Source organism: Clarias gariepinus, chromosome 9 (assembly GCF_024256425.1).
Source record: "Clarias gariepinus isolate MV-2021 ecotype Netherlands chromosome 9, CGAR_prim_01v2, whole genome shotgun sequence".
Taxonomy (NCBI): Eukaryota; Metazoa; Chordata; class Actinopteri; order Siluriformes; family Clariidae; genus Clarias; species Clarias gariepinus.
Window position 1 is genome coordinate 27,556,199 of NC_071108.1, and position 26,020 is coordinate 27,582,218.

General features: G+C 36.4%; 2 protein-coding genes across 3 annotated transcripts in view; one reads left to right on the forward strand and one right to left on the reverse strand.

The window, feature by feature from the left end:
• LOC128530716 (probable G-protein coupled receptor 153) overlaps window positions 1-16,236 on the forward strand; it is a 49,483-nt gene extending 33,247 nt beyond the window's left edge. The window contains exons 4-7 of one of the 2 annotated variants that reach the window (XM_053504791.1): window positions 4,087-4,276; window positions 6,877-6,906; window positions 12,364-12,383; window positions 13,853-16,236. In XM_053504791.1, the coding sequence (XP_053360766.1) occupies window positions 4,087-4,276; window positions 6,877-6,906; window positions 12,364-12,383; window positions 13,853-14,608 (996 nt within the window). In that variant the 3' untranslated portion in view covers window positions 14,609-16,236. Of the gene's footprint in view, window positions 1-4,086; window positions 4,277-6,876; window positions 6,907-7,424; window positions 7,610-12,363; window positions 12,384-13,852 lie in introns of both variants that reach the window. The other variant, XM_053504790.1, reaches the window with a different exon arrangement.
• A 3,048-nt stretch (window positions 16,237-19,284) lies between these two features.
• On the reverse strand, window positions 19,285-20,268 carry her3 (hairy-related 3). The gene is made up of 4 exons (XM_053503235.1): window positions 20,221-20,268; window positions 20,032-20,127; window positions 19,799-19,880; window positions 19,285-19,655 (listed from the first exon to the last, which is right to left on the reverse strand). Exons 1-4 carry the CDS (start codon window positions 20,266-20,268, stop codon window positions 19,285-19,287), a joined length of 597 nt encoding a protein of 198 aa, XP_053359210.1.
• Window positions 20,269-26,020: the final 5,752 nt, after the last annotated feature.

The following is a 26,020-nucleotide window of genomic DNA, read 5'->3' on the forward strand; positions in this document are numbered from 1 at the left end:
CTAACATGGAAAAAAGGTTGAATTACCATGAGATCAAGGGGAAGAAGTGAACTGTTTTGGACTCACAATTAGCATTTCCTATGTTATACCCATGTTGGGTTTCAAATGGATATTTTCCATGCTAAAATAAATCCAGTACTGTTCTAGAATGTAGAAAATAAATCCAAACTTGTGTTGAAACTTTTGACTTGTACTGTACTGTATATATAATTTTTTTTATATGTAAATTAGTAGTTTGGATTGTAAATATTTCAGTACTTTGTGGCTGAAATATTTTTTTCTGAAGAACCAAAGAACAATGCCCTCAAACAAGTCCAGACATAGTGAAGATAGAAATGAATAGAATTGTATTATAATTGGCTAACAAGCTGCCAGCGGAACAGTAGCGCTACATATCTCCAGAGGAAGCATCTATCTTGACTGTTTTTTTGTCCTGGCTCCTAAGTGGTGAAATGAACTTCCTCGAGATACAACCGAGCAATCCTTAGAAAAACACTCAAAATCTTTACTCGATGACTGAAGACCTGTTTGTTTCTTAGGTTTCTGGTTTAACCCCCCACCAAAGAAATAATAAAAAATCCGAACAGTGTTTGACTGATGGTACTTCTACCTAGTAACCAGTATATGGCGCTCTACAATGACGGAACCTTCAAAGCGCTTGTCTATAAATCGCTCTGGATAAGAGTGTCTGCCAAATGGCTAAAGTAAGTGTTAATGTACTCTAAAAGAACACTGAAAAATTATAAAAAGTGATAAAATTATTATTTTTTTAAACTATAAAAAACAAAATTTCAAAAAGTGGAGGGCATAAAAATTGCAGAATTATATTGACCTTTTGCTGATACACAACTACCATGATGTTTGTCACAATGTCAGACGGTAGAAGTACTGTTAACCAAGATCAGGCTACTATGCATTTTTGTTGATGGGTATGTTCAAAGTGTATTTCTGAGCCCCCAAAAATTACATAAATATCTTATGATTACCTGATGACCTACCAGATTACCTGATGCTTTGTCACACAGATAAAAGAGTAACCTTAAAATTTATAGTTTGATTATTTCCGCATGCAGTATATTGTGGTGGACAGTGTACAAATATATGATTCCTCCATGACTTGGTGGTGTTTGCTAACGACAGTGCTAGCTCATTTAGTTCTTCTGTTGCAAATGAAATAAAGCTCAATAAAAAGAAAAATGTTTTGGGGTTGAATTTCAAATAGCATTAAATGGAAAGCTAGTGAACTTTGTATGGTGTGCAAGTGCTAGTTTCATGTACCAGTTAGTTGACATGAAGATTAGGGAGAGTATTTGGAATTCTGCCTTGTGTTAGAAGCTAGTTAGCTTTGTAGCTTGACTTAGCTGTTAAACACAACTTTCAAGACAGTTCAGTGAGAATTCAGAACGACTTCTCAGAAAAAAAAAAGTTTTTTGTGAAGACAACATTATCAGAAGTGTTTTACTGCTCAGAATGATTCTGTAACTGGTTTTAAATGTGGGTTTTGGCACTGGCAATGTATGCATCCTTTTCCCTAATTCATTATTTCTCTTTTATAATACTTGTGTGTAAAATGCTATTCACACCAGTATGGCACACCCTGTCTATGTTTGAGCTAGCATAGACATAAGCCTGTTTCTTTCTCCATTAGAGGGATAATGAGCCATTTAAATGCATTGACAGCTATATCACATGCACACTTCAATTACCGTGCGTTTTTTTGAAGAGTGCCCTGAATGGGCCGCCCAAGTGCCCTTTACGCTACATGTGGTTTTGAATATACTGTAAAATGTTGGGAATAAATGGGATGAACCAGAATGCGCTTTTGTTTAACTGGCTGGATAAAATCCTTACATGGAGTTCAATGTTAATATTAACATAACGTTGACTCCGAAGGATTAATCACTGACACTGAGAGAAAGTCCAGACTAGGCCACCCATTATCCCACCCGCTACAACATGTTCACCTGCCAATGTTAATATGGCGGTGTCAGGTTTTATTTGTTTTTTTTTTCACTTTGCCCTCTGGGAAACTTCTTCCTGATTATGAATTACAGAAGTGTGTACCCCTGATCTGGGGCAAAAATATTTGTGTTTGAACTTTTTGCTAACTGCTTCATTAGCCGATGCTACAGGAAACTAAAGATAAATGGTACAGTACAGAAAGCTACTTCTAGAAAACTAAATATCTCAATATCGTATAGCTATTCTATACTTATGATTCCAATGTAATCACCTAAAACTCAGCTACCTACAGGCCCAAACGGCCGATAAACTTGCATGATTTACCCATTAAAATCAAAAACTATTTGATTTTTTATTATATTTATCAAAAACTGCTACAATTTCTCATTTGACAGACTACCTTATAGAGAGTGACTTTTTCATTACTTTATACATTTGAGCAGTTGAGGGTTTGAGAGCTTGCTTAAGGACCCAATATTGGCGGCGCTAGGGTTTAAAACTGCGACCTTTTAAATGTAGTTTGACACCTTAATCAGCAGGCTACCCCTGGCCCACCCCGGCTTCACTTATTTACAGTGACTTGGATATTCATCTTTTGAATACCTGTGACTACTGAATCTATGAACCTTCTACTTCCATAATAAATGTCACCAAAATGCAGTGTAGTACAGTATCTATTAGCTCATACTAATACTGAATATTGGATACAATACTGGTTCCCTTAGTCGTTTACCGATGCTAACTGTCTGTAATGATACAACATTACAATGTTATATTAATATATTACTTGTTCCCCCGTTCATTTACCAATACCACTCTTAAAGTGCAATATTGTTAACTGTTTTATTTGTGCAATGCTTTTTCATTTACCCGTATTCCCTTCCAAGTGCAATATATGTTAATTTAGTCATGACTCATATTCTGTGTCTTCCTATTAGTGTAATACGGAATTTATTATTTACTTTTTTTTTAAGTAGGTCCACTCCCCCCCCTTCCCCCCTTTAAGTTATTCCAATTCCCCTTATTTAATTTATTACTCTTTTATTACTCTTTTGAAACAACGGAAAACAACTGTAACTAAGACCAAGCAATTTCCCTCTGGAATTAATAAAGTTCTTTAAATCTTTGAATCTTGAATACTGTTTAGTAGTTAAGTGTCCAAGATTGGATTGAGAAAATTTCCTCCACCTTGATAATGATTTTTTTTCTTACAAATCATTATCAAGAAGCCAAATTAAAAAGTCCATGAACTACTGCCTTCCTGCTTCAACTAATTTTTAAATAACTTAAGAACTGGTATTATGTTTTTAAAATATTTTGTTGAATATAATATATATATATATGATTTCTCTGTAACAATGACTAGACGTCTGATAAAACGCTGATGAACTTCTTGGCAACCTCCCTACAATTTCCTGCAACCTTGAGATTGTGCCAGTTCAGGATTTAATTTGGGAATGTGAAAAATGCCCTTTACTTCTTTGTAGTGTAAAGCATGAATTACTACAAGGATCATAAAGAAGGGTAAATATGGCTCTAATGTAAGTTTTTTTACAAGTTGCCAAATAATTAAATTTGTATCTGTTTTGGGGTTTCCCATATTCAGTGTTTAATCTATTTGTGATACCACATATTTACGTAATTAATTACACGTAGACATTGATATACAGTACATAATATGACAGATGACACTGAAAAAGCAATATTTAAAAAGCTTTAGTTGTGCTGTCCATTTTTCTCTTTACCAGTGCTATTGTGGAGAAGTGTGAATTGTTTGCCCACCGGGGAGACTCAACTCCCTTTTTACACCCTTTCCCTTGCTGCTCAAAATACTCTACACATAGGAGCCCAACAGCGTCCCACTAATCTTATAACAGACTTGTTTGTGACTATTTTCTGAAGCTAAGCTTATCCTATACTGAATTTTAATAATTCAGCAGAGGAGCAACCACCTTGCTATGGTGTCATGGAAAATAAATAAAAATGCTAGGTTAGACAAATTTAAATAAAACAGTCCTGAAAGAAAAGTTAATTTTTTGCTGTTGGTAAAGGTTATTTTTTAAACTATAAGCTGTGTACGAGACAAATGTATATGCTAAAAATTTCTGTTGCTCTTTGTCACAGGTGGTGAGCTTTGCCAGTCTGAAGTATGACCGTTCCTACAGCTGGATGGTACTGTGTGTGCTGTGGTGCTCCATCGCACAGTCTATCCTCCTCCCTATGTTCCTTTGGGCATGTGACCGTTACCGTGCTGACGTCAAGGTGGTGTGGGAGAAATGCGTGGCCATCATGTCCAATGACGAAGTGGACGAAGGTAAGCACCACTGGGAAAACCTTTGCATGGTTCCAAGGAAAGGAAGAAAGAGCTATATCTGTAAATTTTAGGTGTTTTTTTTGTGATATCTCTTTAGGACAAGCACAGATTCTACACAGTGAAACTTTCATGTATTTTATATGTGGGAGATTATTTAAAAGAAAAGTTGAGAAAATGTTAGCATGATATGAAGTATAAAGATATGTACTGTTTAACAGTGTATTGATGCAAAATTATTGAAAGGCGTTAATTATAATACAGAATCGTGATATTGTCCTCATACTTCTCGGCAAGCTAGAGTTGTATAGACTATTTAGATAATAACATTGATATAACATAATAATATTGATTTAAAAGAATTAACCAGTGGCGGCTTGTCCATAGAAACAGGCGAGGCAGTACATCATACACCATATATAGTACATCAGCTTTTCAACAAATGATGATTTGCAGGAAGTCCTCATGTTGCACAATTTTGGGCCCTCATACAAATTTAAATTCATATATCAGATTAATTTGTCACAGCCATACGCAAACTTATTTAGGTACCATAATTTTCATTTTGTACTTAATGGTTACAATCTGTGAACTGCAAGAAACAGTAATAGAGACATCTTGGGACAGGAAACACACTGCTCTATGAAGTAACTATGGGCAGGAAAATTAATTCCAGGTTTGCAAGGGTCATGGAATTTATCATAAGACAGCATAAGTCAACCTAATACCCACTTTATTTAAATTCGTTAGATAAAACCAACAGCATAAGTCAACCCTCGATTAAATTTTGTCATTATTAATGCTGTCCTGCCCAACCGAAATCTGTGGTCATGAGCTGCCGCTGTACAGTAAGTACCTGACATGGACTATCTATTTTGTTTAAATCTAATTTAGAAGGTGCGTTAGTGTAAATTCTTCATTTTAAATACTTTCCTGTGGCTTGCTAAGGACATAATTTCAGGTCAGAGGATATTATTACTATATCAATTAATGATACTGGAAAATAATTGTGTGGTGGTCTGTCAAAGCTGTCAATTGGTGCTGCAGCCAAAAATCTAAAAAAAAAAAAAAAAAAGGAAATTGTTGACTTATTTGCTTGCAGAAAGCATAAATACATGAATGGTTTGACAGCAAAAGGAGATAAATCCCATTTTTTATGTTTTACTTTTAAATTATTGTCTGCAGGTACACAATGCTATATATTCTTTTTTAGCACATGTCTTTCTGCATATGGGAGACATTATGCACTTTAGCATTTATGAATATAATATTTACAAAATTAAATCAAGTAGAGAGATAATTCTACAAAGTTGAGTAGAAGTGTGATCTTTTTTTTGTCCAAGATAGATGAGATATACATGATGTAAGTGAGAAGCTATTGCGAAAGCTGTTGTCTTTGGTGTATCCAGTTAAGTCTCTCACGCACATTCTCTAATCAGGATTTTAGGAGCTTAATTATATTCTTATAACCTTTAGGAACTGCAAAGGTATATGGAGTTGGTTCATGCCCAAGTGGACCATTTACAACACTTGCCTGGACTATGATAAGGTGTTTTTGTCAAAAAGACAAAGTGAAACTAGTTTTTTTTTTTTTACTGTTTAAAATACAAAGTTTGTAATATAAAAGTTTTTGTGTGCAACAAAATTCAACACTCTTTCTACTTATTCCAAGTTGCTTTCATGGTTCACTACAAAAACAGAATCAAGTCATAAATTTCTATATTAAAACTTAACTAAGACTGGTATTGATATTAAATTGCATATTTACATGAAACTAGACACAACTGTAGGATAATTTATTGATTGCGAGAAAACTGAGAGAAGTCAATCAAAAGGATTTTGATGTAAAGGTTTTCCATTTGTGCCTTTTATCACTATTGTGACTCAAAGAAATCATATATTCACACTCACATCACATCACATATTGTCTATCAGTTCGCAACTTTTAAATTAATTTTTTTTTTTTTTTTACTTTTGAAATGGAGATATCTTATGTTGCTGTCAAACTGTTCAAATATTTAAAAAAAAGGTTCCGGGTGCTGTTTTTATTTAGGTTCATTAATCTAATATATTCATGACTTTCTTCGTGTATATATGAGGTTGGGTAAGGAGCCAGCTTAACAAGCTTATCAGACACTCAATCTGGCTGAGATCTTGCCAGAAAAATGTGCTTTTCTAATTCAGTGAATGTCATGCTTTAATCAAGTTTTATGGATGCATATATAATCAGTTCAGTTTGTGATCAAATGTTGTGATCTGTACAGAAATAATACAAAATTGAAAAAGCAATTAGTTAATAGCTGATGTTAAGATAAACAGAAAATGATAGGATGACAAGTCAGTGCGGCTAATTCTGATATTCTGATAATATTTTCTGATTAAATAAAAAAATATGAAATGTTTTCCCAGGCCTCCACACAATTTCAGGTCATTTCCAAACATGGTTTTGTCACTGGACAGTGCTCTTACTAAACTCCTCAGCAACATGGAAACACTTTTATTCAGCTTGATGCGATGCATGATTATTAGTACAAAGTCAAATGTGCAATGGTTTGGGTTTTTATTGTGATCCTAACGTTACCAGTGCTTCTGCTTCTTTTCAGAGGGCTTGCCCTGTATAACGCAGCTCGGGTGTATGTATAAGGGTTGTTTCTTGTTCTTACCTGCCACTGATCTGCATGCCAAGCTGCCTGTGCTAATAGCAAACGTCATCCTTCATGCTGCAACCCGGCCATATTTGCTTAAGATCAGCATTTTACACTGCCCTAGCCCTGCTTATTTTTCCACTAAGACTCAGTCCCGCTTATTACAATATATAAAGTGACCACTTAATTTTTTTTTTAAGATATGTTTGCTGGACTTCCTTTAAGCGAATCTAAAAAGGCTCGCTTTGCAACTACTTCCTCTTTAATAAACCAGAGCAGTCGCAATAATTACTAGTCAAAGATCTATAATTGTTTTGTTTTTCTCCATCGCCCCCATATATATTTAGCTACGAATTTTAAAATACAGGCCCAAAACCAAAGAACAGTGAAGTGTCTTTCTCTCTCTCTACATATTCGTCTGTCTGTCTGTCTGTCTGTGTATCTAAGCACGTTTTTTTTTTTTTTTTTTTTTTTTTAATCCTGATATATGCTTTCTGCATTTGCAGAAAACAGCCAGGATGGAGGCATTCATCCGGACTTAATATATGACAGACCTTATGACTATAGCTCCGCTGCTGATATCATGACGGTAGACCGTATTGCCAAGTACGAATTCTCAACCTTAGAAAAGGGGGTCCCCCAGTGTTATCCATTGAGGGAGCCTCAGGAAGATAAAATGCACTATTTGCAGGTATATTTCCATTATTTTTTTTTTATTATTATTATTTTAATTCCCCATGAATCCCCATGAAATTTTATTTGCATATTTATTAAGATGAAATTGTGCATGCTGCAATGGCCCTCAATATATTTGATATTCTAATGCTGTCATATCCTCTTTTACAATCATTTTACTTTTTTGTTGTGTTATTTAATAAAGTGAGTAAATTCCCATTTGGTATCAGCAAATTTGATGTGCGTGCTCGGCTGTTTGGAAAATATGATTTTTCATGCTACACACGTTCAGATGACTGCCTATCGGTTTTTAGGATGTAAGTCAACTTATTTTGAGAATTCAACCTTTTTATGAAATTTGACACTAATCGAAAGTAGTTACAAAGGGCACAAATATCAAATCACGTGAATATTTTATGAAGATTATTTGTCCGATCTTTAAATCAGTAGTATGGATTAGTAGTATGAGATTCTAAGTTGACTTGCTTTCAAAATTACAAGCGCTGCTTCATAGATATGTCTAATTTCTTTAGCAGTGTCAGCTCTGTGGAAGAAAGAAAGGAATCAAACATTTCAGGGCATGCTGTTATAGGAAAATAATCAATGATGGGGTTGTGTGATGTGATTAAAATATAATATCGATATCTTGAAATTTGTGGAAAAACTCATTTGAGATATTGTGGATATTGTGATATTTATATAATACATTATACATTATAATGTGTTATTTTTAAATAACATGCATTAGAATTTGTTAAACCTTTCTATTGTTTGAATCTTTAAAATTTTAATTTAAATATTTCCTCTTTCCGAGTGTTCTTAAATAAATCAAAGTACCATCAAATATATTTTTTTTAATGCAGCACTACTTTATTTGTTAAGAAGCATATATATGGAGATATGCACTTTACTGTAGTACACACAATGTAAGTGTTGAAAAATATTTATAGTAATGTTTTAACCATACTGTGTCACAGCCTGACGTTATGGATGGTTGCCACCTTATCATTTTTCAATGAGAGCATATCCTAAATTGGTTCATTTCTCTTACACAGAAGTCATTTGCCAAGGCTGACATTTTTTTTTTGCATTTTTTACAGAATGATACACTGCCTGGCCAAAGAAAAAACAAAAAAGGAGCATAGATCATTCAGTGACCTTTTGTCTTGAATACAGTACACAGTGTGGTGGCTAGTTCATATGTGAAAATGATTCCTCATGCTCCGAGAGCCACTCTTTTACAATTTGAGCCCATAGATGTGATAACATGGTCCTTCAGTGCATTCAGGTTATTAGCTAACTTTTTTGCCACATAACTTTGCCCAGTCTAGACCTAAGCAAATGAAGCAACCCCAGATCACAACACTGCCTCCAGAGGCTTGTACAGTGGGGACTATGCATGATGGGAAGCACAGAAAGCGATGCACCCATCGCTGTGGAATAGGGTCAGCCTGAAGTCATCAGACCACATGACCACATGTATTTTTCCATTGCTCCACAGTACAATCTTTAACCTTCCTAGCAAATTGAAGACTTTTTATCTGATGACTCTCACTAAAAAGTGGTTTTCTTATGGCCAACAGCAGTTTAGTCCTAATCCTGTGCGTTCTCATCGCATTGTGTGCGTACAGAAATGCTCTTAATTTTACTATTAAACATAGCTGTGTTTTTTACTGTTGTTTCTTTATCATTCAACTTCACCAAGTGATCTCCATTCATATTTTTTTCTAACTACATTTCTTCCACAAAGTTGACTATTCAAGGTTTTTATAAAGTGTTGAAGGCTTCTTAACCCAATTTCAAATATCCCTAGTTGTTTTCTTTGCTTGATGCGGTGCAATTATTTGACCCTACTTAATTGGTACCTTTTTTTTGTTGTGTTCGAAATAATAGCAGTGTGTTGAAAAAAGTGAGTAAAGCTCTATAGCCATATAATTATTTATACTTTTAATTTAAATTATACAAATGCGTTGGACACTCGTTCTATTCTGAATCCCAACAGAAAGTGAAGAACAACAAATATTAATCTGTTCAAAAAAATATCAGTGTCATCATTCATCTTTACAAAGTGATGAATTTCCCATTTAAACAAAAAAATCTTGAAGTTTAATCTTTCTTGTGCATCTCTGAACTGATATTTAGTTCTATAACAATGGTTTCTGAAAACTGCTTCACATCTGTGGGCTCAACCAACTTCTGGCACCTTTGAACAGGTATTCCATCCCAAGACAATTGTACTACGTAAGGCAACATGAAGAACTTTAAGTATTCTGATGTACTCAAATTGATCCATGATCCCTGAAATGTGATAAATTGGCCCAACACCATTGTACGAGAAACATCCCCATATCATGATGCTTGTGCCTCCATGCTTCACTGTCTTCACAGTGTACAGTGGCTTGAATTCAGTGTTTGGGAGTCGCCTGACAAACTGTCTGCAGCCGCTAGACCCAAAAAGAACAATCTTGCTTTAGGCCAGTCAATGTGTTCTTTGGCGAACTGTAACCTCTTTAGCACATGTCTTTTTTTCAACAATAAGACTTTGCGGCGGCTTCTTGCTGATAACTTGGCTTCACATAACCGTTTTCTAATAGTAACAGTACTCACAGGTAACTTTAGATGTTCTTTGACCTACCATACTGGAATTGATTGAGTCTTTGCCAGTTTTGTTCTTCTTTGATCCATGCAAATGGTAGTTTTCCATTTTCTTCCACGTCTTTCTGGTTTTGGTCTCCATTTCAAAGCATTTGATATCATTTTAGCAGAGCAGCCTATCATTTTTTGCACTTCTTTGTACGTTTTCCCATCTCTAATCAACTTTTGAAACAAAGTATGCTGTTCTTTTGAATGACCTGGAAAGACCTATTTTACTCTTATTTTTAGAGAGAAATGCACAGAAAACCTTTCCTGCATTTATCCTTAAATGAGGGGAACTTGTTTAACACCTGTTTTTCACGAATTCATTTACCTCTCCAATTGAACTCCACACTGCTATTATTTTGAACACGCCCCATTTTAATTAATGATTCAATTACACAGAATCAGGTGCATCCAATCATGACTGTTGGGTTTCTATTACTCCACTAACCCTAGAAGTAAAATATTTACCAAATGTAATTTCTTCTCAAAACAATTATTGATCTGGTTACTGATGAGCTCACAATATTATAATTTTTTTAACTTAGAATAGCTATACGCATTTGTTCTTTTAGCATCCCCTGTTTCTTTTTGCCTTTCTTGAAGTTTCTAAGCCAAAAAGAAATACAGATGATTTTTCATGCCAAAAGTTACACCCTTTCCTCAGATTACATATGCTTTTTTAAGAGTAGTGTCTACCCAACAAGTCCCTGTGTAGGTTGTTACTATGCAAATGATAATGTATTGCAATAAATATGTTTATATCAAGCTCACAGCTGGAACGATGAAAATTAATTACCACCTTCTGATGAATCAGAATCTAGCGTTTAGCAGCACTGTAGTAGGATTGTTTATAATTGACATGACTCAATTATGATTATTTTTTTCAAATGTACTCATTCGCATCACATGTTTCTTAAATCCTGCCAAGCAGAGACAAAATCCAGTACTAACAGAATTAGGTCATGCTCTCCCGGGAAGGTTATGGCGCTGTAAGTTGCTCTTCTTTAGCCTTCAAATACTTCTGATTGTTTATTAATTCCACATGACTGACTGCTCCCTGTTTCAAAAGTTAGCAGCATACCGTATTTCTACAAGTAACTGATAGCTACGAGATATCAACTTGACACTTTCATAACGTCTAGGTTAAGATTTCTTGTTACACTATGCAGGTCTTTAGGCCTAAAGGTACAAGCTTTGGGTCCTGGCCTCTCTCATATTTCAGTACAAAATAAAAAAGAGCAACTTTTTTTTCCCCCGTTAGTAGCGGCAGTGACATTTTGCAATAAAATGCTGATATGCTTTCCATAACTCTAAACTCATATTGCTTTGACGTGGCAATGAGCCAGCAGAATAATATGCGTTTTCAATGATTAAACGTTTAAAGAGCATATGTATAAACAGCTCTAAGTCTGTTTTTTTTTTCTTCTTTGGAGAAGATATTGTTCTAATTGCTGCTTCTCATTTTGAGGCACATCATACAGTGTTATGTAACAAAACCCGAGGGATGAACATAACAGCTGGAATGGTTGGATTGTATCCCATAAAAAAAAATATTCCAGATAAATTCATGAAAATGGAAATGTCTCATAGAAAAACAGGAACATGTTTTATTCTTCCAATGTGGATCTTTTGAGGTTCTAGGTTCATTTGAATGTCTGGCACTGAATTAAATTTACTATAATAAATCTATCTACTCATATACTTATATACTTATCACTCTGGATAAGTATGCCAAGTGCCTTAATGGAAAAACAATAAAAAATGATCGAAATCTCAAACAACTGTCCGGCAATAAACTAGTCTCCGTAATGAGTAGCGTATTATTTTACTGGCTCGATGGACTGTCCTGCCCAGCACTAGACCTTTCATCTGATTCTGACCGCCCATGCCATAACCAAGCAGTGCATCTGTACTCCATCGCTCATATAATAATGCTTTGCTTCCCTCTGCTGGCCGAAGTTCTGACACACCAGCTTTCAGCAAGTCACCCTGAAATAGTGTACTCTCACACACTGTACAAGAACACAGCGACCATAGAGCCATAGCTGCTTTCTCATTCTTTTATGTATGTACACATATGCAAAGGAAAAAAAAAAAAGATTTTTAATCGATTATATTTTTCTTGTATAGTTCTCAGAACAATGTGGAATGTGAGTATTAAATTTATAGAACCAGCTATTACAGTTTGATTTGTAAGACATTTGTTCACTGAAAACGGGTTCCTTTATATAAGGGAGTGAGCTTTATATATATATATATATACTCAGTGGTCTTTTTATACTGTGCATTGGTTGACGAGTTTAGCAAATAAGGGAGATGCACTTTGTAAGTACAATATACGGTTTACTGACTGCAAGTGACTTGTTGCTGTGTAGCTTGTCTACCCTGCGTCACACAGCGTAGGAGCACTATTAAATAGGTTTGTGTAATATAAAGATTCAACCCTATTTAATATGCTTAAATATCCATTTTCTGTACTGCTTATCCTGTACAGGAGCCTGAGACATTGACACAGGGTACACCCTGCCAATCCATCGCAGTGCACACATGCACATGCATACACTCACTCACACTACTCTAGTTACCCTAATTGGAGTATCCCGGGGAAACCCATTGAGTTTACTCAAATTCTATTGTCATACCTATCCTATTAACCCATACATATTTTTTGTCTGTTTCAAAATTCCAATTTAATAATATTATTTAATATTATTAGTAATTATAAGCTGATCTAAAATTCTGATCGTGCACTGATCAGTTCTTTCCCACATGGAGTGGAGAAGACATTAGACACCCAATATATATAAAGTTTAAAAAGTGTTACATCATCTGAAAACCCCGTGGCAGCAAGTCATTCCTATACACTCCTGGTATTAGCAAACCTTTTTTAAGCTATTGGTTGTTGCAATAGTTAATTATGATCTTTTGATGTAACACCATAAGCAAGGACAAATCAATGTTGCACAAACTGCTGCCAGATGTTATTTTAACAGCAAATCAATATCAGTATACTGACACTGCCATTGACAGTGTGTTCTCGGTGTACCTGGTGTAAAACATCTCTCCTGGGGTTTGATGAGGTTTATTGAACTATTTACACGTACTGGTTCTCTATTGACTGTTGACTTACACTTTAGCTATCCAAGACAAGTCCAAACTCATATAAGCTGGCACTTTTCTCTAGACCAATTTTCAACCGAGACAGGAGACAACATTATGACAACATCATCTAATTAGCAGCTTAGCTTTAATCCTTAGGTGGTTCACTTGGTACACTTGTACTACCAGAAATTCTCATTCTTGGGCTGACATAGTCTGCATAGCAAGAGAAAACACAGTCAGTAACGTGGACCCTTGTGTCTAATCGAAGGCGATTGAGTGCAGCTAAATAAAGAGGCCACTGAGTGTAGCTCCTATGACCATGCCATGTTATTATCCAGACATTTTATTTCTATATTAACAGACTTTTTTCACTAAAGTAGATAAAGTAAAGGATAATGGATTTAAACGCATGCGTTATTCGTCTGTAGCCCGATAATGCTTTGCACATTGATACAACACTGAATGTTGATTCTGGGTAATAATTAAGCCACATGGCCTGTTTTTGTGTCTATATCAGGTGCCCCCTACAAGAAGATACTCCCACGACGAAACCGACATGTGGACCACAGGGCAGATTCCTTCCTACCTGCACCGCTGGGGCTCCACCGAGGACATGATGGGCGTGCCGCGTTACACCTCGAACCGTCACGAGAGGCGGCGCAGCAGCCTGGCTTCGTGCCACGAGGAGAACAACCGCCATCAACGCGCACGTAGGAGCTCTGATGGGACACGCTCTCTCCCGCGTCCCCAGCGCTCCGAGGACGATTTGGGGTGCTTCAGCCGTGATGAGGTGATCAACTTCATCGACGAGACGCCTTTGGCCAGCCCTATCAGAAGCCCCCGCCGTGCATCAGCGCTCTCATTAGTGGCCGGCGCTCAAGAGCGCCAGATTATCCTTCTACCACATTTTCCTCTCACACACTTCGAGCGAGAGCCTCAGGCCCTGCGACGTGCCTCTGAACACAAGAGCTCACGCACTGAACTGCATCAGGGCTCTCCAAGAAAGGAGAGTTACAGCAGAGGGAGAGCAGAAGAAGTGGGTTTAAGTGAATGTGGATCTGAAAAAGGCTATCGTGAGCAGCGGCGGGATGGCAGACATACATCTGAACTGATTTTAACAGGCTGGACAGCAGCACACTCGCCACTCAGGGGTAAAGGTGAAGCACACGTGACTAAGAGTGAAATCCTAGGGAGCATGAACAGTTTTAGAAACTTACAATCACCGTCGTCAAGATATACATTTCACTCCGGTTCCATCGGATCGACGACTTAAGATCCTGGAGCCTTTATGATTATAATCCGTCTTACTCACTTCTCTTACTATTGGTATGAGTATTCTTGTTATAAATATTCAAGTGGAATGTTTTTGTAATATGAGCGCTTTGTGATCGAGTGTTGAGAAGTGGTCTAAGGCAGAAATAACCAACATTCTTTTATAGCTATTTTTAAATGTTACAAATATACAAAACATGATAATCTCATATCGCATATTTTGGAGTTAATATTTCCACTTAATGAGAATTACGACAGTAGAAAGGGCCTTTTTTCAGCTGGTGTTTACAAATAGCCACAACTAGCCATTTAAACTTTTTACTGAATACCTATTTCACTCTTTTCACAGTTTCTGTTGTTTATGGTTGTGTGGTATGTTATGGTTATATTATTATTTTATTAAATAATTCTATACATGTACAGTAGCAATTATATCATTTGAACAAAAAAACAAACACACAAAGCTTGTTTTTATCATCATTTTCAGCATTTTTATTTCACGCATAAATGTTTTCGGATGATTTGTCTAGAGCAGTTGTTTCAGATTAAATACATATCAATAACCACCAGGTTTTATTCTAATGAATCTTGTATAATGTTTCAACATACCTTATTTATTTACTGCTCAGTTGTTTGTTTGTTTTTAATGTATGCACACAAAATTTGTCAACATTTGAATGGTGGAGTAAAATCAATTTCTTTCTCAGTGAAGGTTTCTATCAAATTTCTAAAATGAGCTCTTAACCCCAACAGTTACATTTCACAAACTGTTATATTCAAATATGAAAATATGTATTTGCCTATGTACAGTAAATGCCACACATGGTTATTTTATTCATTAAATTACCAGAATTCTATTTGAACGCAACTCTGCAACATCAGGCCCACTTTTCAATACTTTTTGTTCATCTGGTCTTTCCTCCCACTAGCTAAAATATTAACTTTTTTCTATAACAAACAATTTCACTTGCTTAAAACAGTTTAAAACTTGTCAACAATTTGATTTATGACCACACAACCCCTCTTTACGTTGAGTTAAATAGTGAAGAAGCACATCCATATCAGGCTGTCTAGAAGCCCTTCTTGAGAGCATCCAGTAAAATGCCTGAGTTTCAACCATGCATCATTCAATTACCTATTAGCACAGTGGGTTACATAAAAAAAACCTTTTGGCTTGTTTGGAAACAAAAGTGGACAAGTAAAGATTTAATCCTAAGAGTGTTAGAAATAAGGCTCTTTGTTTTAATTCCAACAGCCAGTAATAGTGGATATCATTAGAGCCTAATGATGACAATGTTTTTTTCCACATTTGAGTTATTATTTCTTAAGAAAACCCTGGGACTTGTGTGCAGTAAGTTATAGTCTGCTTTTCAGAGTGATTGGATGAACGCACTACAGTATAGTAGTGATGGGAAGTTTGAATCATTTTAGTGACTCAGTTTTTTGAATCTCATTCATCAAAATGAGCGAATCTTTTTTGAGTCATCTACGGTAGTTTATTTCATTCTTTTGACCAGAAACAAAATAAAATGTTACATTTTCAATAAACAGACCCCTCAATATGTCTACATACACACACTTTGGCTAAAGTTTCAGTAATGAAACTATTACAGTGCAGCTAAAGACATATTATAATAAACAGAATGAGTAGCTCATCTCTCATATCTTCTAGTCTGAGTCGTTTGTTCTTTTGAATTATTGCAGTGCATAGCATCTATGGTTGTCACGTAAAAAAAAAAAGAACGAATGACGCGGGACTTGAAGACTTGTTGAGAAAATGAACAAATCAATCTACTTGACTACTTGTTTTTTGATTCACGTTAAAGAATCATTAATAAATGACCCATCACTACAGTATAATACTAATCAAGTTGTTTATACTCCCCTCCAATTTTAAGGTCTGTTGCCTTTTTCTATCAGGCCAATAAAGTTGAACAACAGCATACAAGTTCAAGGTCACATGGTTCAGGTTTATGACCTATTCTCTATCAATATTATTTATTATATTTTTACTAGTAAAAGTTGAATATTGCTGTAAAAATGTGCCGGTAATTTACTTTCTAAAGACTATTAAACTGAATGCAGGCCTGTGATTAATTATGGAAAAGCATTGTAAAATTTATATGATTTTTTAATATAATAGGTATTTTTATTTAATGCATTATCATATTCCTTCTTCTTACTCTAAGGGACTGCATCTTTTACAGCTATATCGTGTTCTTCTAACTTTTGTGAACTTGCAATTAAAAGCAGACATATTTACAAGTGTTGCCAGATCTTGAAATTTAAACCAGTGATCTGGACATAGATATCCTTGAGCTGATACAAACTGTTCAGCCATAACATTATGGTCACTTGCCTAATATTTAGTAGGACCCTCTTTTGCAACCAAAACAGCTGTGACTCCACTAGATTTCTAAAGGCGTGTTGAGGCTATCAGTACCAGATTCTTTAATGTAAGTTGTAAGGTGGTCCTGTAAGTTGTACTGTACGGTGGGGCCCCAATGGATCAGACTTGTTTCAGTACATCCCACAGATTTTTTAATCGAGATCTGGAAAATTTGGAGGCTACCTCAACACCTCAAACTGGTTGTGTTTCTTCTTAAATTTTTTTTTTCAGTGTGGTAGGGTGCATTGCCCTGCTGAAAAAGGCCACTAGCATCAGGGAATACTATTTCCATGAAGGAATGTACTTGCTCAGCAAAGTTTCAAGGTTTCCCATGCAGAACATTGCCCAAAAGCATTGCACTGCCTTGGCCTCACATGACCCTTTCATTAGTTCACTGTTTGTTTGTTTTCCTCTCACAGGAGCTGCAGTCATGGAGTTGCTCTGATCCAGTCGTCTAGCCATTACAATTTTGATGTCAAAGTTACTTAAATCCCTATGCTGCCCTTTTTTCATCACATCAACTTCAGGGACAAAATTTACATATATCCACCTATGTCCAGGTGCCATTGTAATAAGATTATTAATTATATATATGAGATCTTTAAAATTACATATCATTTCAGTCGAAATTCATAAATCAAGACTGGATTGGAAAGAGACCAATCTGGCAACACAGACTTAGCCTGTACAACCACCACTATAACTGAACATACTAGATTGGTGTTTCAAGAAGAAATTAAAATCACAAGATTGTACATGAGTTATAGCAGCAATGTGTTGATATCATGCATAGCAACATTAAGTAAGATAATAGAATAAATTAAACATATGGACAACTTTTCTTCTGTATGACTTGACATAAAGTAGTAGTTGTTGTATATCCATATGGCTCACCTCAATCTATATCACTGTAATAATTACAGCATTAGACAAACATAAGACAAACAGACATCATGTGTATTATATATAAAATGACTATTCCAGATTTATTTTAATACTGCATTACAAAGATTAGGAAACAGGAAGTGTAAATTGGGTAGCTCAAGGTTGGATCGTTGAACCAGACTTCAGCTCATTTGTTTCCTGCATCAGGTGTATGTTTCTTTTATTTAATGCCAAAAGAGGAACTGTACTGGTTAATGGGTCATTTTATATCATGTATGATAGTACAGTACTATTTTGGAGTAACTATTTTGCAGTTGTTTACTGTGCATTTTACAGTAAATTTTTGACAACAGTAAACATTTACAATACATTTTAGAATCTATAGGCTGGATGAAAAATATACTTAATATACAGAAAGATTTCTAAATCTGTTTCATGGTCCAGTTTCTGTTGCTCACAGTGTAGGCTACTTTTTAAATGGTTTAAAAAAAGATTGGGTAGTGTTGGGTAGTCAGCCACTTTTATCTGTCCTCTTTTAACCTCCTGGTTAAAAGAAGCATGGGCATGCCAGCTATTCTACTCCCCACCTGGTGCCATCCTCCATAGCTTTCTTGTGCTCTGTGGTGCCTGACATGAGTCCATGAGTGACTTCAAAGAAAATACATTTTCTAAAATGACAAGACTGTTGCTTGATCAATGGGCTTCCACATTCGTATGTACATAAATTGGAACCTTTTATTGTTAATGTGTGCCTACAATATTATTCAGAAAACATAATCCAAATGCATGAATATCATTGAAATGCATTTTAAAGTATAGTACTGTATATTCGTGGGCATCATAATGGCTTAGTGGTAAGCACTGTTGTCCTGCCCCTCCAGGGTTCAGGTTTGATTCCTGTCTTAGGCCTGTGTGTGCATGAAGTTTGCATGATCTCCGTATGCTTGGCGGGTTTCCTCTGGGTACTCCGGTTTTCTCTCACTGTCCAAAGACATGTAGATTAAGCTAATTAACTTGTCCAAATAGCCTGAAGTTGGTGAATGACCGTGTGTGTGTGTGTGTGTGTGTGTGTGTGTGTGTGTGCATGCCCTGTGATGGATTGGCACCCTGTCCATGGTGTACACCGGCTCACGCTTCAAGTCTCCTGAAATATGCTCCAGTTATCTTATTGCAGAAGATGACTGATCATGAAAATCTCTGCCATGTAAATGTATTTGCTTACAAAGTCAGAGAGAGACTGTAGATTTTTGAAAACAATTTTATTGTACAAAATATAAATTTACACAAGCTTCATGCAAAAAATATATATCTATTCCATCATATAAGAGTACATATCTATATACCTATAATAATAAAAATTTTGTATATAATATCTACAAAGGGGCAGAAGAGCTGTTAAGTTGCTACCAAGGCCTCCAGTAATTTTGCTGTAAGTTTGTAGAAGCTCTACCGCTTCGGGTTACACTGATGTGTTTTTGTGTTGATTTGTTTTTGCCGGAGATCTCAGTATGTTTCCGTCTTGCGTCGTGAGACGCTTTCGCTGTGGCGTCCGTGCGAGGCGAGGTGGGCGCGCGAGCCGTGAAGCCGTCGCTGTCCGCGGTGCTGGAATCCGGAAGCCGCGCGCTGAGGCAGAGGAGCGCGTTAGACAGATGCGCGAGCGCGTTAGACCTGAGCGCAGGGTTCGCGTTGCTCATGAGGAGATACTGATGCACACCGGCGATGCACGTCCTAAAGCCAGCCTGGTACTCGGTGATCGCAGAGTTTACAGCGAATACTGTGAGAGATATGGAAGGAAATAAGAGATTATTAAGGCTGTATGGCAGCTCATGTAACCACAGTATTATAGCGCAGTATCGCACACCACGATCCTGCCAATGTGATACACACTCATGTTTTTGTTTTTGCAAAAATGCGAACCTTTCTCAGTGTTTTGAAGATGTTTGAGGTGCTTCACTGTCAGTTCCAAAATGTCTGCTTTTTCAAATTTCCGCTTCCGAATCTGAAAAGCAACACGGTTTCATTAAGACAACACTTATGTAAATTGTTTTCTTTAAAAAAAAAAAACATGATAATTGAGTGACCCAAATTATTTTACGACATTATAATGTACGATTTAAAAAGTACGATCCTAATGCAAAAAAAATGCATACATTGTTGGAGTAGAAGCCTTCCAGTAAGGTTTTTAGCTGGTCCAAGCAGGTATTGATGCGCGCTCTTCTCTTTTTCTCCATCAGCGGTTTGGAAATCTGGAACAAATAAAACCTTACATTAGTAAACACAAAAAAAGGTTGGAAATTATAGGAAAATAACAATACTAGTTCAACCAAAACTCATCTAACCTTTTTACCGCCTTTTGTTTTTATCAAGCTCTCTGAAGACGCAACCATGCTTGCAGCTTTCTCTCTCTCTCTCTCTCTCTCACTTAGAGTTTCTCTAACGCACTTGTGCTCCGTGTGCTGGAATCTGCTGTGCACGCGCTTTTTATACCGAGACAGCCGGTTAACATGTCAATAGGGCTCGCGAGCCTTTAGTGCTTCCGCTTGACTTGCTACAGCCAATGAATATCTGTCTCTGGAGGAGCTGCTTAGTGACAGTTTCACCTTAGAAACGTGAATAGCTTTAATGTGGCTGTGCTTTTACTAAATTACTGTTATTGTTTAGTTGTATAGGCTAGATCATATGTAATGCTTTATTTATTATGAGTGCTACATTTCAGTACAGTGCAAAGATTTTAGGCACCCTGTGTTATTTTAATACTTTGTTATACATACTTTGTTATACAATATTAAGTCAATACAATAAAAAATCTGATCTTCAAACATTAGTATTCCAGCCAATATTTTTAATTTTGCAGGAAAATATCTGCAGGCCTGAAAAGAAAGCATCATATTAAGTAAAATACCTTTTTTTTCAGACAAAAAAAAAGACGGGGAAAAAACAAAGAAAGCTTCTGGGTTTTGCATGCATGAAAAAGAAGCAGTTGCGACAAAGTCCTCAGAAGAACTGTGGCCAGCTCTAAAGGATATTCAGTAAAACTAAGCAGCTAATTTCCCTCTAAAACTGCACAAATAGTAGGCGATATTTTAAGCAAATGGTCGTCATTCCATTTATTGACTCAATTACTGCTTTTTATAGTATTTTTTATGTTTTTTTTCCTGCATGTTTTTTTGTTGTGACTTTTACTGGCACAGCACTGTATATTACAATGCATTTTATAATGTAAATAAGACACTAAGAGCAATTTGATATTAAAAGTTAAATAAAAGTTAGGAATAACTTTCCAGCTAGCTATGGTAATCTCAAGGTGTAAAAAAAAAAAAAAAACAGTGGGTAAGCAGTCAGATTTTCAGCAGAGATATTATTTATTGCATAGTTTGTTTAGTGGCTTTTTCAATGTTTGTCAATGTTACATTGTGTAGAGTAACGCATGATTCAGAGGGAATAAAAATGTATTTCATTTCTAGTATGATTTTTGTTTATGATGAGGGCGATGCTAATATCCATGTGACTTGAAAAAAAGAGCCAATCAATATATCCTCTATCCTTTATTTTGGCTATTCTTGATTATTTATTAGCACAATGTGTAACTTTGAGCCAGGCTGTGTCAGGGTGCATGGTCATTCCGTTCCCTTTATAGACCTGGTCCTTAGTTTTAAGCAATTTAAACTTTAAATTACCGATCGTCAATATAAATAGTGCACACCGTGTGCAGCCTTGGCAATACAATGTGAATCAAGACACCGTCGTGTGGGGTGAGGTTTTCCTGATAGGCGTACAGAATCACCATAAAATAGGAATGTTACAAATTCTCGGTCGCTCTGTTGGGGGTACTCGTACCAGTTCTGTCCATTCAGGCTTTTCTGTGTCTGTTTCCCGGCGTGGGATTGCGGGCAGAACCGTGCAAATCGTGCCCACATCTTCATACAACCTACAGCGTTTATAACAGGAAAAGCATCTACTGTACAGTTGTTGCAAAACAGAAATACATGATGTTCTTGATTAACTTGCTTATTTAGTGTATACGTCATGTTGTAGTCCACTGAATTTGGATAGATGTAAACATTTTAAGGCAAAAACAGAGGTGGAAATGGAACAGATGTGGCCTTGAGGGCACAGAGCGAGGAGAATCACAGGAACGCCTCCTGTCCAGGGGCCCTAAGCGCCTGATTTTCCACACTTCCTTCTCAATAGAACCCAGGTCTTGGGAAAATCTTGGACATGGCACACACATTGTGGTCCAAATGGTTTCTTTAACAGGAGTCAGCATCTCATTCAACTAAACGTTAACACCAACAAAAAAACACTCCATCGGAGGATTTTATTTTAAACTCTTTTATGTGGATAAGCAGGATATAAGTATATGTTTATGTCACGATTAAGTAATAAATTAATCTGGTTTAGCCTGAAGTTATTTGATGTTTCAGAAGCAGAAGCAGTGTCTATAATAATAATAATAATAATAATAATAATAATAATAATAATAACAATTTCTAGTCTTGGAACCGAGAGAAATATAAAAATTGTGCCGAATTTTTTTGACAAGGAATGCACTTTGCCACGTTTCTTTTTTCAAAATAATGCATACTAATGAACTTTTCTTTCCGCCTTGCCAGTGTCAGTTATTCTGTTTGGCTCCAATTTCTGTAAGCCGCCGTTGGCAGGGGTGTTACAAAAGGTTGTCCTTTTTTTCCCTATGTTGACTGGCACTGGGTTAGGCTAATTCATGCATTCACTTAATGCATCACATGCAAATTGCACTACTTAAAAAAAAAATACGAAGCTTAAATAAAGATGATGATGATGATGATGATGAAATTTTGGTTTCGTTTAGTTTTAAACTCATTGATTTTTACTCTGAAATAAGGGGCAGCGTGATCACACTGATGGACCTTGCGTTGGTGGGGAAGGTTCTCTCCTTGCTTCACGATTTACTGCTCCAACAGAGTAAAAGAAAGACGGAAAAAAGGAGCCGCGCATTTGATGTCCTCATGCGCGCGCCACGCGACACAATGAAAGGCGCTGCATTGAGAAAGCTGAGCGCTGCTCGTTTCCAGAGCTCGCAGAGAAACACACTGCCCCCGCTCTTTTCAAGAGCCCACTGATCTTTGCATCAGCCTTTTGTCTGTTTTTTTTTCTCTATATAAGATGAATGAAGAAAGGATTCTCTTCACTTTCAAGCACAATGTGCCCTGATTTAAATGGAAGAAGAGTTTGGGCACCGAGGCAATCCTGCTTGTGTGGGTTTAAGCCCTCAGAACTCACCAACAAAGTTGCCAAGCAAACAAAAGACACACAAATAACCCAACAAACAAATAAAACAACTCACAAAAAGCGTAGAACTATTAGTGCACTTTATAACTTGTGGTTAGAATCTGTGAAATATAATCTACTGTATATGTGATTATGCATGTTTGATTTGTATGTAGTCTATTAAATTCATTTCCATTTCACTGAATGTTGTGGTAGCTGTGAAGTGTAGCTCCACTGACCAGCCGTAGTTAAGCCTAATTGGGGCAATTTGTAGTCTAATTAGCCCGCGCTGCTCCAAGCTGCCATAATCAGACGCTTCTAAAGCCAGCATTGTCCCACTATAGGCAGTGTCGTTTTTTTGATGGACAAAGTGTTGTCTTTTGACAGGTAGCATAACACATGTAGATTTGTTAACATCCAACGCTTATTTAGCCACACAGGACGGACTTTTCTGCATGCATCCGCAATAAACTTGCATGTAATGCACCGCAAAATTGGTACAAATCACGACAGCGTGCATAAAGCAGCACTAAATCGGTATGAAATTGGAGCACAGCCTGCACCCTGGCGCATAAAGACTGCTTCGGCTCCATTGTGTTGCTTGTACGGTGCGTTTTCACGCCGTTTTTCACGCTCCAGTGTAACACGCTGCACCATATTAGAGCAGTTTTTAGAGAGCATAAGTTTACTCCCCCCCTTCTCCCTTCTTTAAATCTTAATGATTTGTGCGTTTTTTGCTTGCAAGGTACATTTAATGACTGTTAAATGTTTATAGATTTCTAATACATATTTATTAAAAAGATATTTATTTCTGCAAAGCCGTTTTTAATTTTTTCTACTTTTTCTAATTTTATTTATTTGTGTAGAATAACACACTGACGAACTCAGACAAAATTTCAAATCAAACATCCAAAATGCAATGAAATAAATAGTTTAAAAGCTGAAATACAGTACAAATTAGTTTGGACACATTTCCCCCCCCAAAATTTTTTTTTTGCTTTAGTGATTAATTTTACATTCTATAGGATTTTTTTTTCAAACGTATAACACATATGACACAATTTAATTAAGTAACAACAACAAAAACAATCAGTTGTTATTTTAAGACATGAAGGTCAGATGTTCTGCAACAGCTCTTGCAAGAACATTTGCCAAGTGCATTTTCGAAACCTATCAAGCTCCATAATGAAACTGGCTCTCATGAAGGCCATCCAAGGAAAGCAAGACCAAATCTAACCTCTGCTGCAGAGGAGAAGTTCATTTAGAGTTACCAGCCTCGGAAATCACCAATTAACAAACAGCACCTCAGATTAGAGGCGTTATGAAGAATTTACAAAGCATAGGTAGCAGACACATCTCAATATCAACTGTTCAAAGGAGATCATTGCATATTCGGGACGCCTTCAGCATTGTTTTACAATTGTTGAAAGAAATAAAAATCAAGAAAGACCATAGCATTCAAAGGTGTGTTTAAACTTTTGAATGGTAGTCTATTTAAATGCAATGTTGTAAAAATTGTGTATATGAAATAACAACAACAATAATAATAATGACACCTAATTTTGTGCTAGATCAAAGATTCCCTCCTTAACCCCTTTAAAAGAGCCTCATCAATAACAATGAGGCAGGAACGACTTGTCCCTGTGCTTGTGCATAATAATGAGTTGCGTTGAAACAACAAGTTGAGGGTATGTTTATGAAAAGCTTCCACGGCACATGGGTCGCTTTCACTTTTCATTCTCTGTAACTCTTTAACCTTTAGAGGCTTTTCTCGCCGCACTCAGCAGGGGCATCCTGCAGTCATTTCACGCATAGTGAGACTTGTTAACAACAATTAGTGAGGCAATTATACAATTACCCGCAATAAACTTTTTTCTTTTCTCAGGGAAAATCATATTTTTTTCATTAGCACTTGAATGGAAAGACAAAGTATCTATACACAAAGCTGAATCGGAGAAAAAGCGCGCGTGTGTGATGAATTCCTGAGAGCATCTAACACACACACACACACACACACACACACACATACACAAACACGCACACACCTTTTAAAGAAAACTACACAAAGTCACTAGCATTTGAGATCTTCTCTGGCTCAACCTTGATGTTTAAACCTCCTTATGTTATGATTTATGTCACACTATGTGGACAAAAGTAATTGATCAAACCTGTTAATTATTAAATAAACGTGTTTCAATCAGGCCCCTCATCCCTTGAAGGGCAATGTTAATGCTTCAGCCTATCAACCGACCAAAACCTACCATCTTGGACAATGCAATGCTTCCAACTTTGTGGCAACAGTGGATGGCCACATTCTCTTCCAACAAGACGTTCCCCAGTGCATAAAGCAACCGAGGACTATAAAGACATGGTTCGATTAGTTCGGTCTCAAAGAACTTGAATGATTCTTACAGATCCCTGACCTCAACCCAATTGAGCACTGGAGACCTTCTAGTCCAACATCAGTGCCTGACCTCATAAATTCCATTAGGTCTAGGGCATGTTATTTCTCCATATGGATCAACCAATTCCAATGGAAGGGCTTGTTATCAACTTGTTTCACTTTCATATCCGGACACCAGATAGATCCTGTTAAATCAAAGCCTGCTATCCAAGTTTACATAAAAACCCATTATGCTCAAAATTTTAAAGGAGGCTTTATCTGACAATAAATATCTTACAATATAGCTTCAAGGTAAAATAGTATTAGGCTTGTCATAAAAACCATATAGTGGAATGTATTTATAAAAGTAAAAAGGCTACTATCAAGTTGTGTGAATTAGGCAAGTACAAAGCAGCAAAATAACGATCTGGCGAAGCCAGTCATTCTGTCTGGAAAACTTTGAACCAACATTATTTTGTTCACTGGGATAACTTTGAGTTGACTTT

Excerpts from the sequence above, each read along its gene's own strand:
- her3 (XM_053503235.1), bottom strand. The coding sequence starts at position 20,268 with ATGGTTGCGTCTTCAGAGAGCTTGATAAAAACAAAAGGCGGTAAAAAG. Across the intron at positions 20,128-20,220 it reads AAACAAAAGGCGGTAAAAAG|ATTTCCAAACCGCTGATGGA; the intron begins GTTAGATGAGTT and ends TATTTGTTCCAG. Across the intron at positions 19,881-20,031 it reads AAGGCTTCTACTCCAACAAT|ATTCGGAAGCGGAAATTTGA; the intron begins GTATGCATTTTT and ends GTTGCTTTTCAG.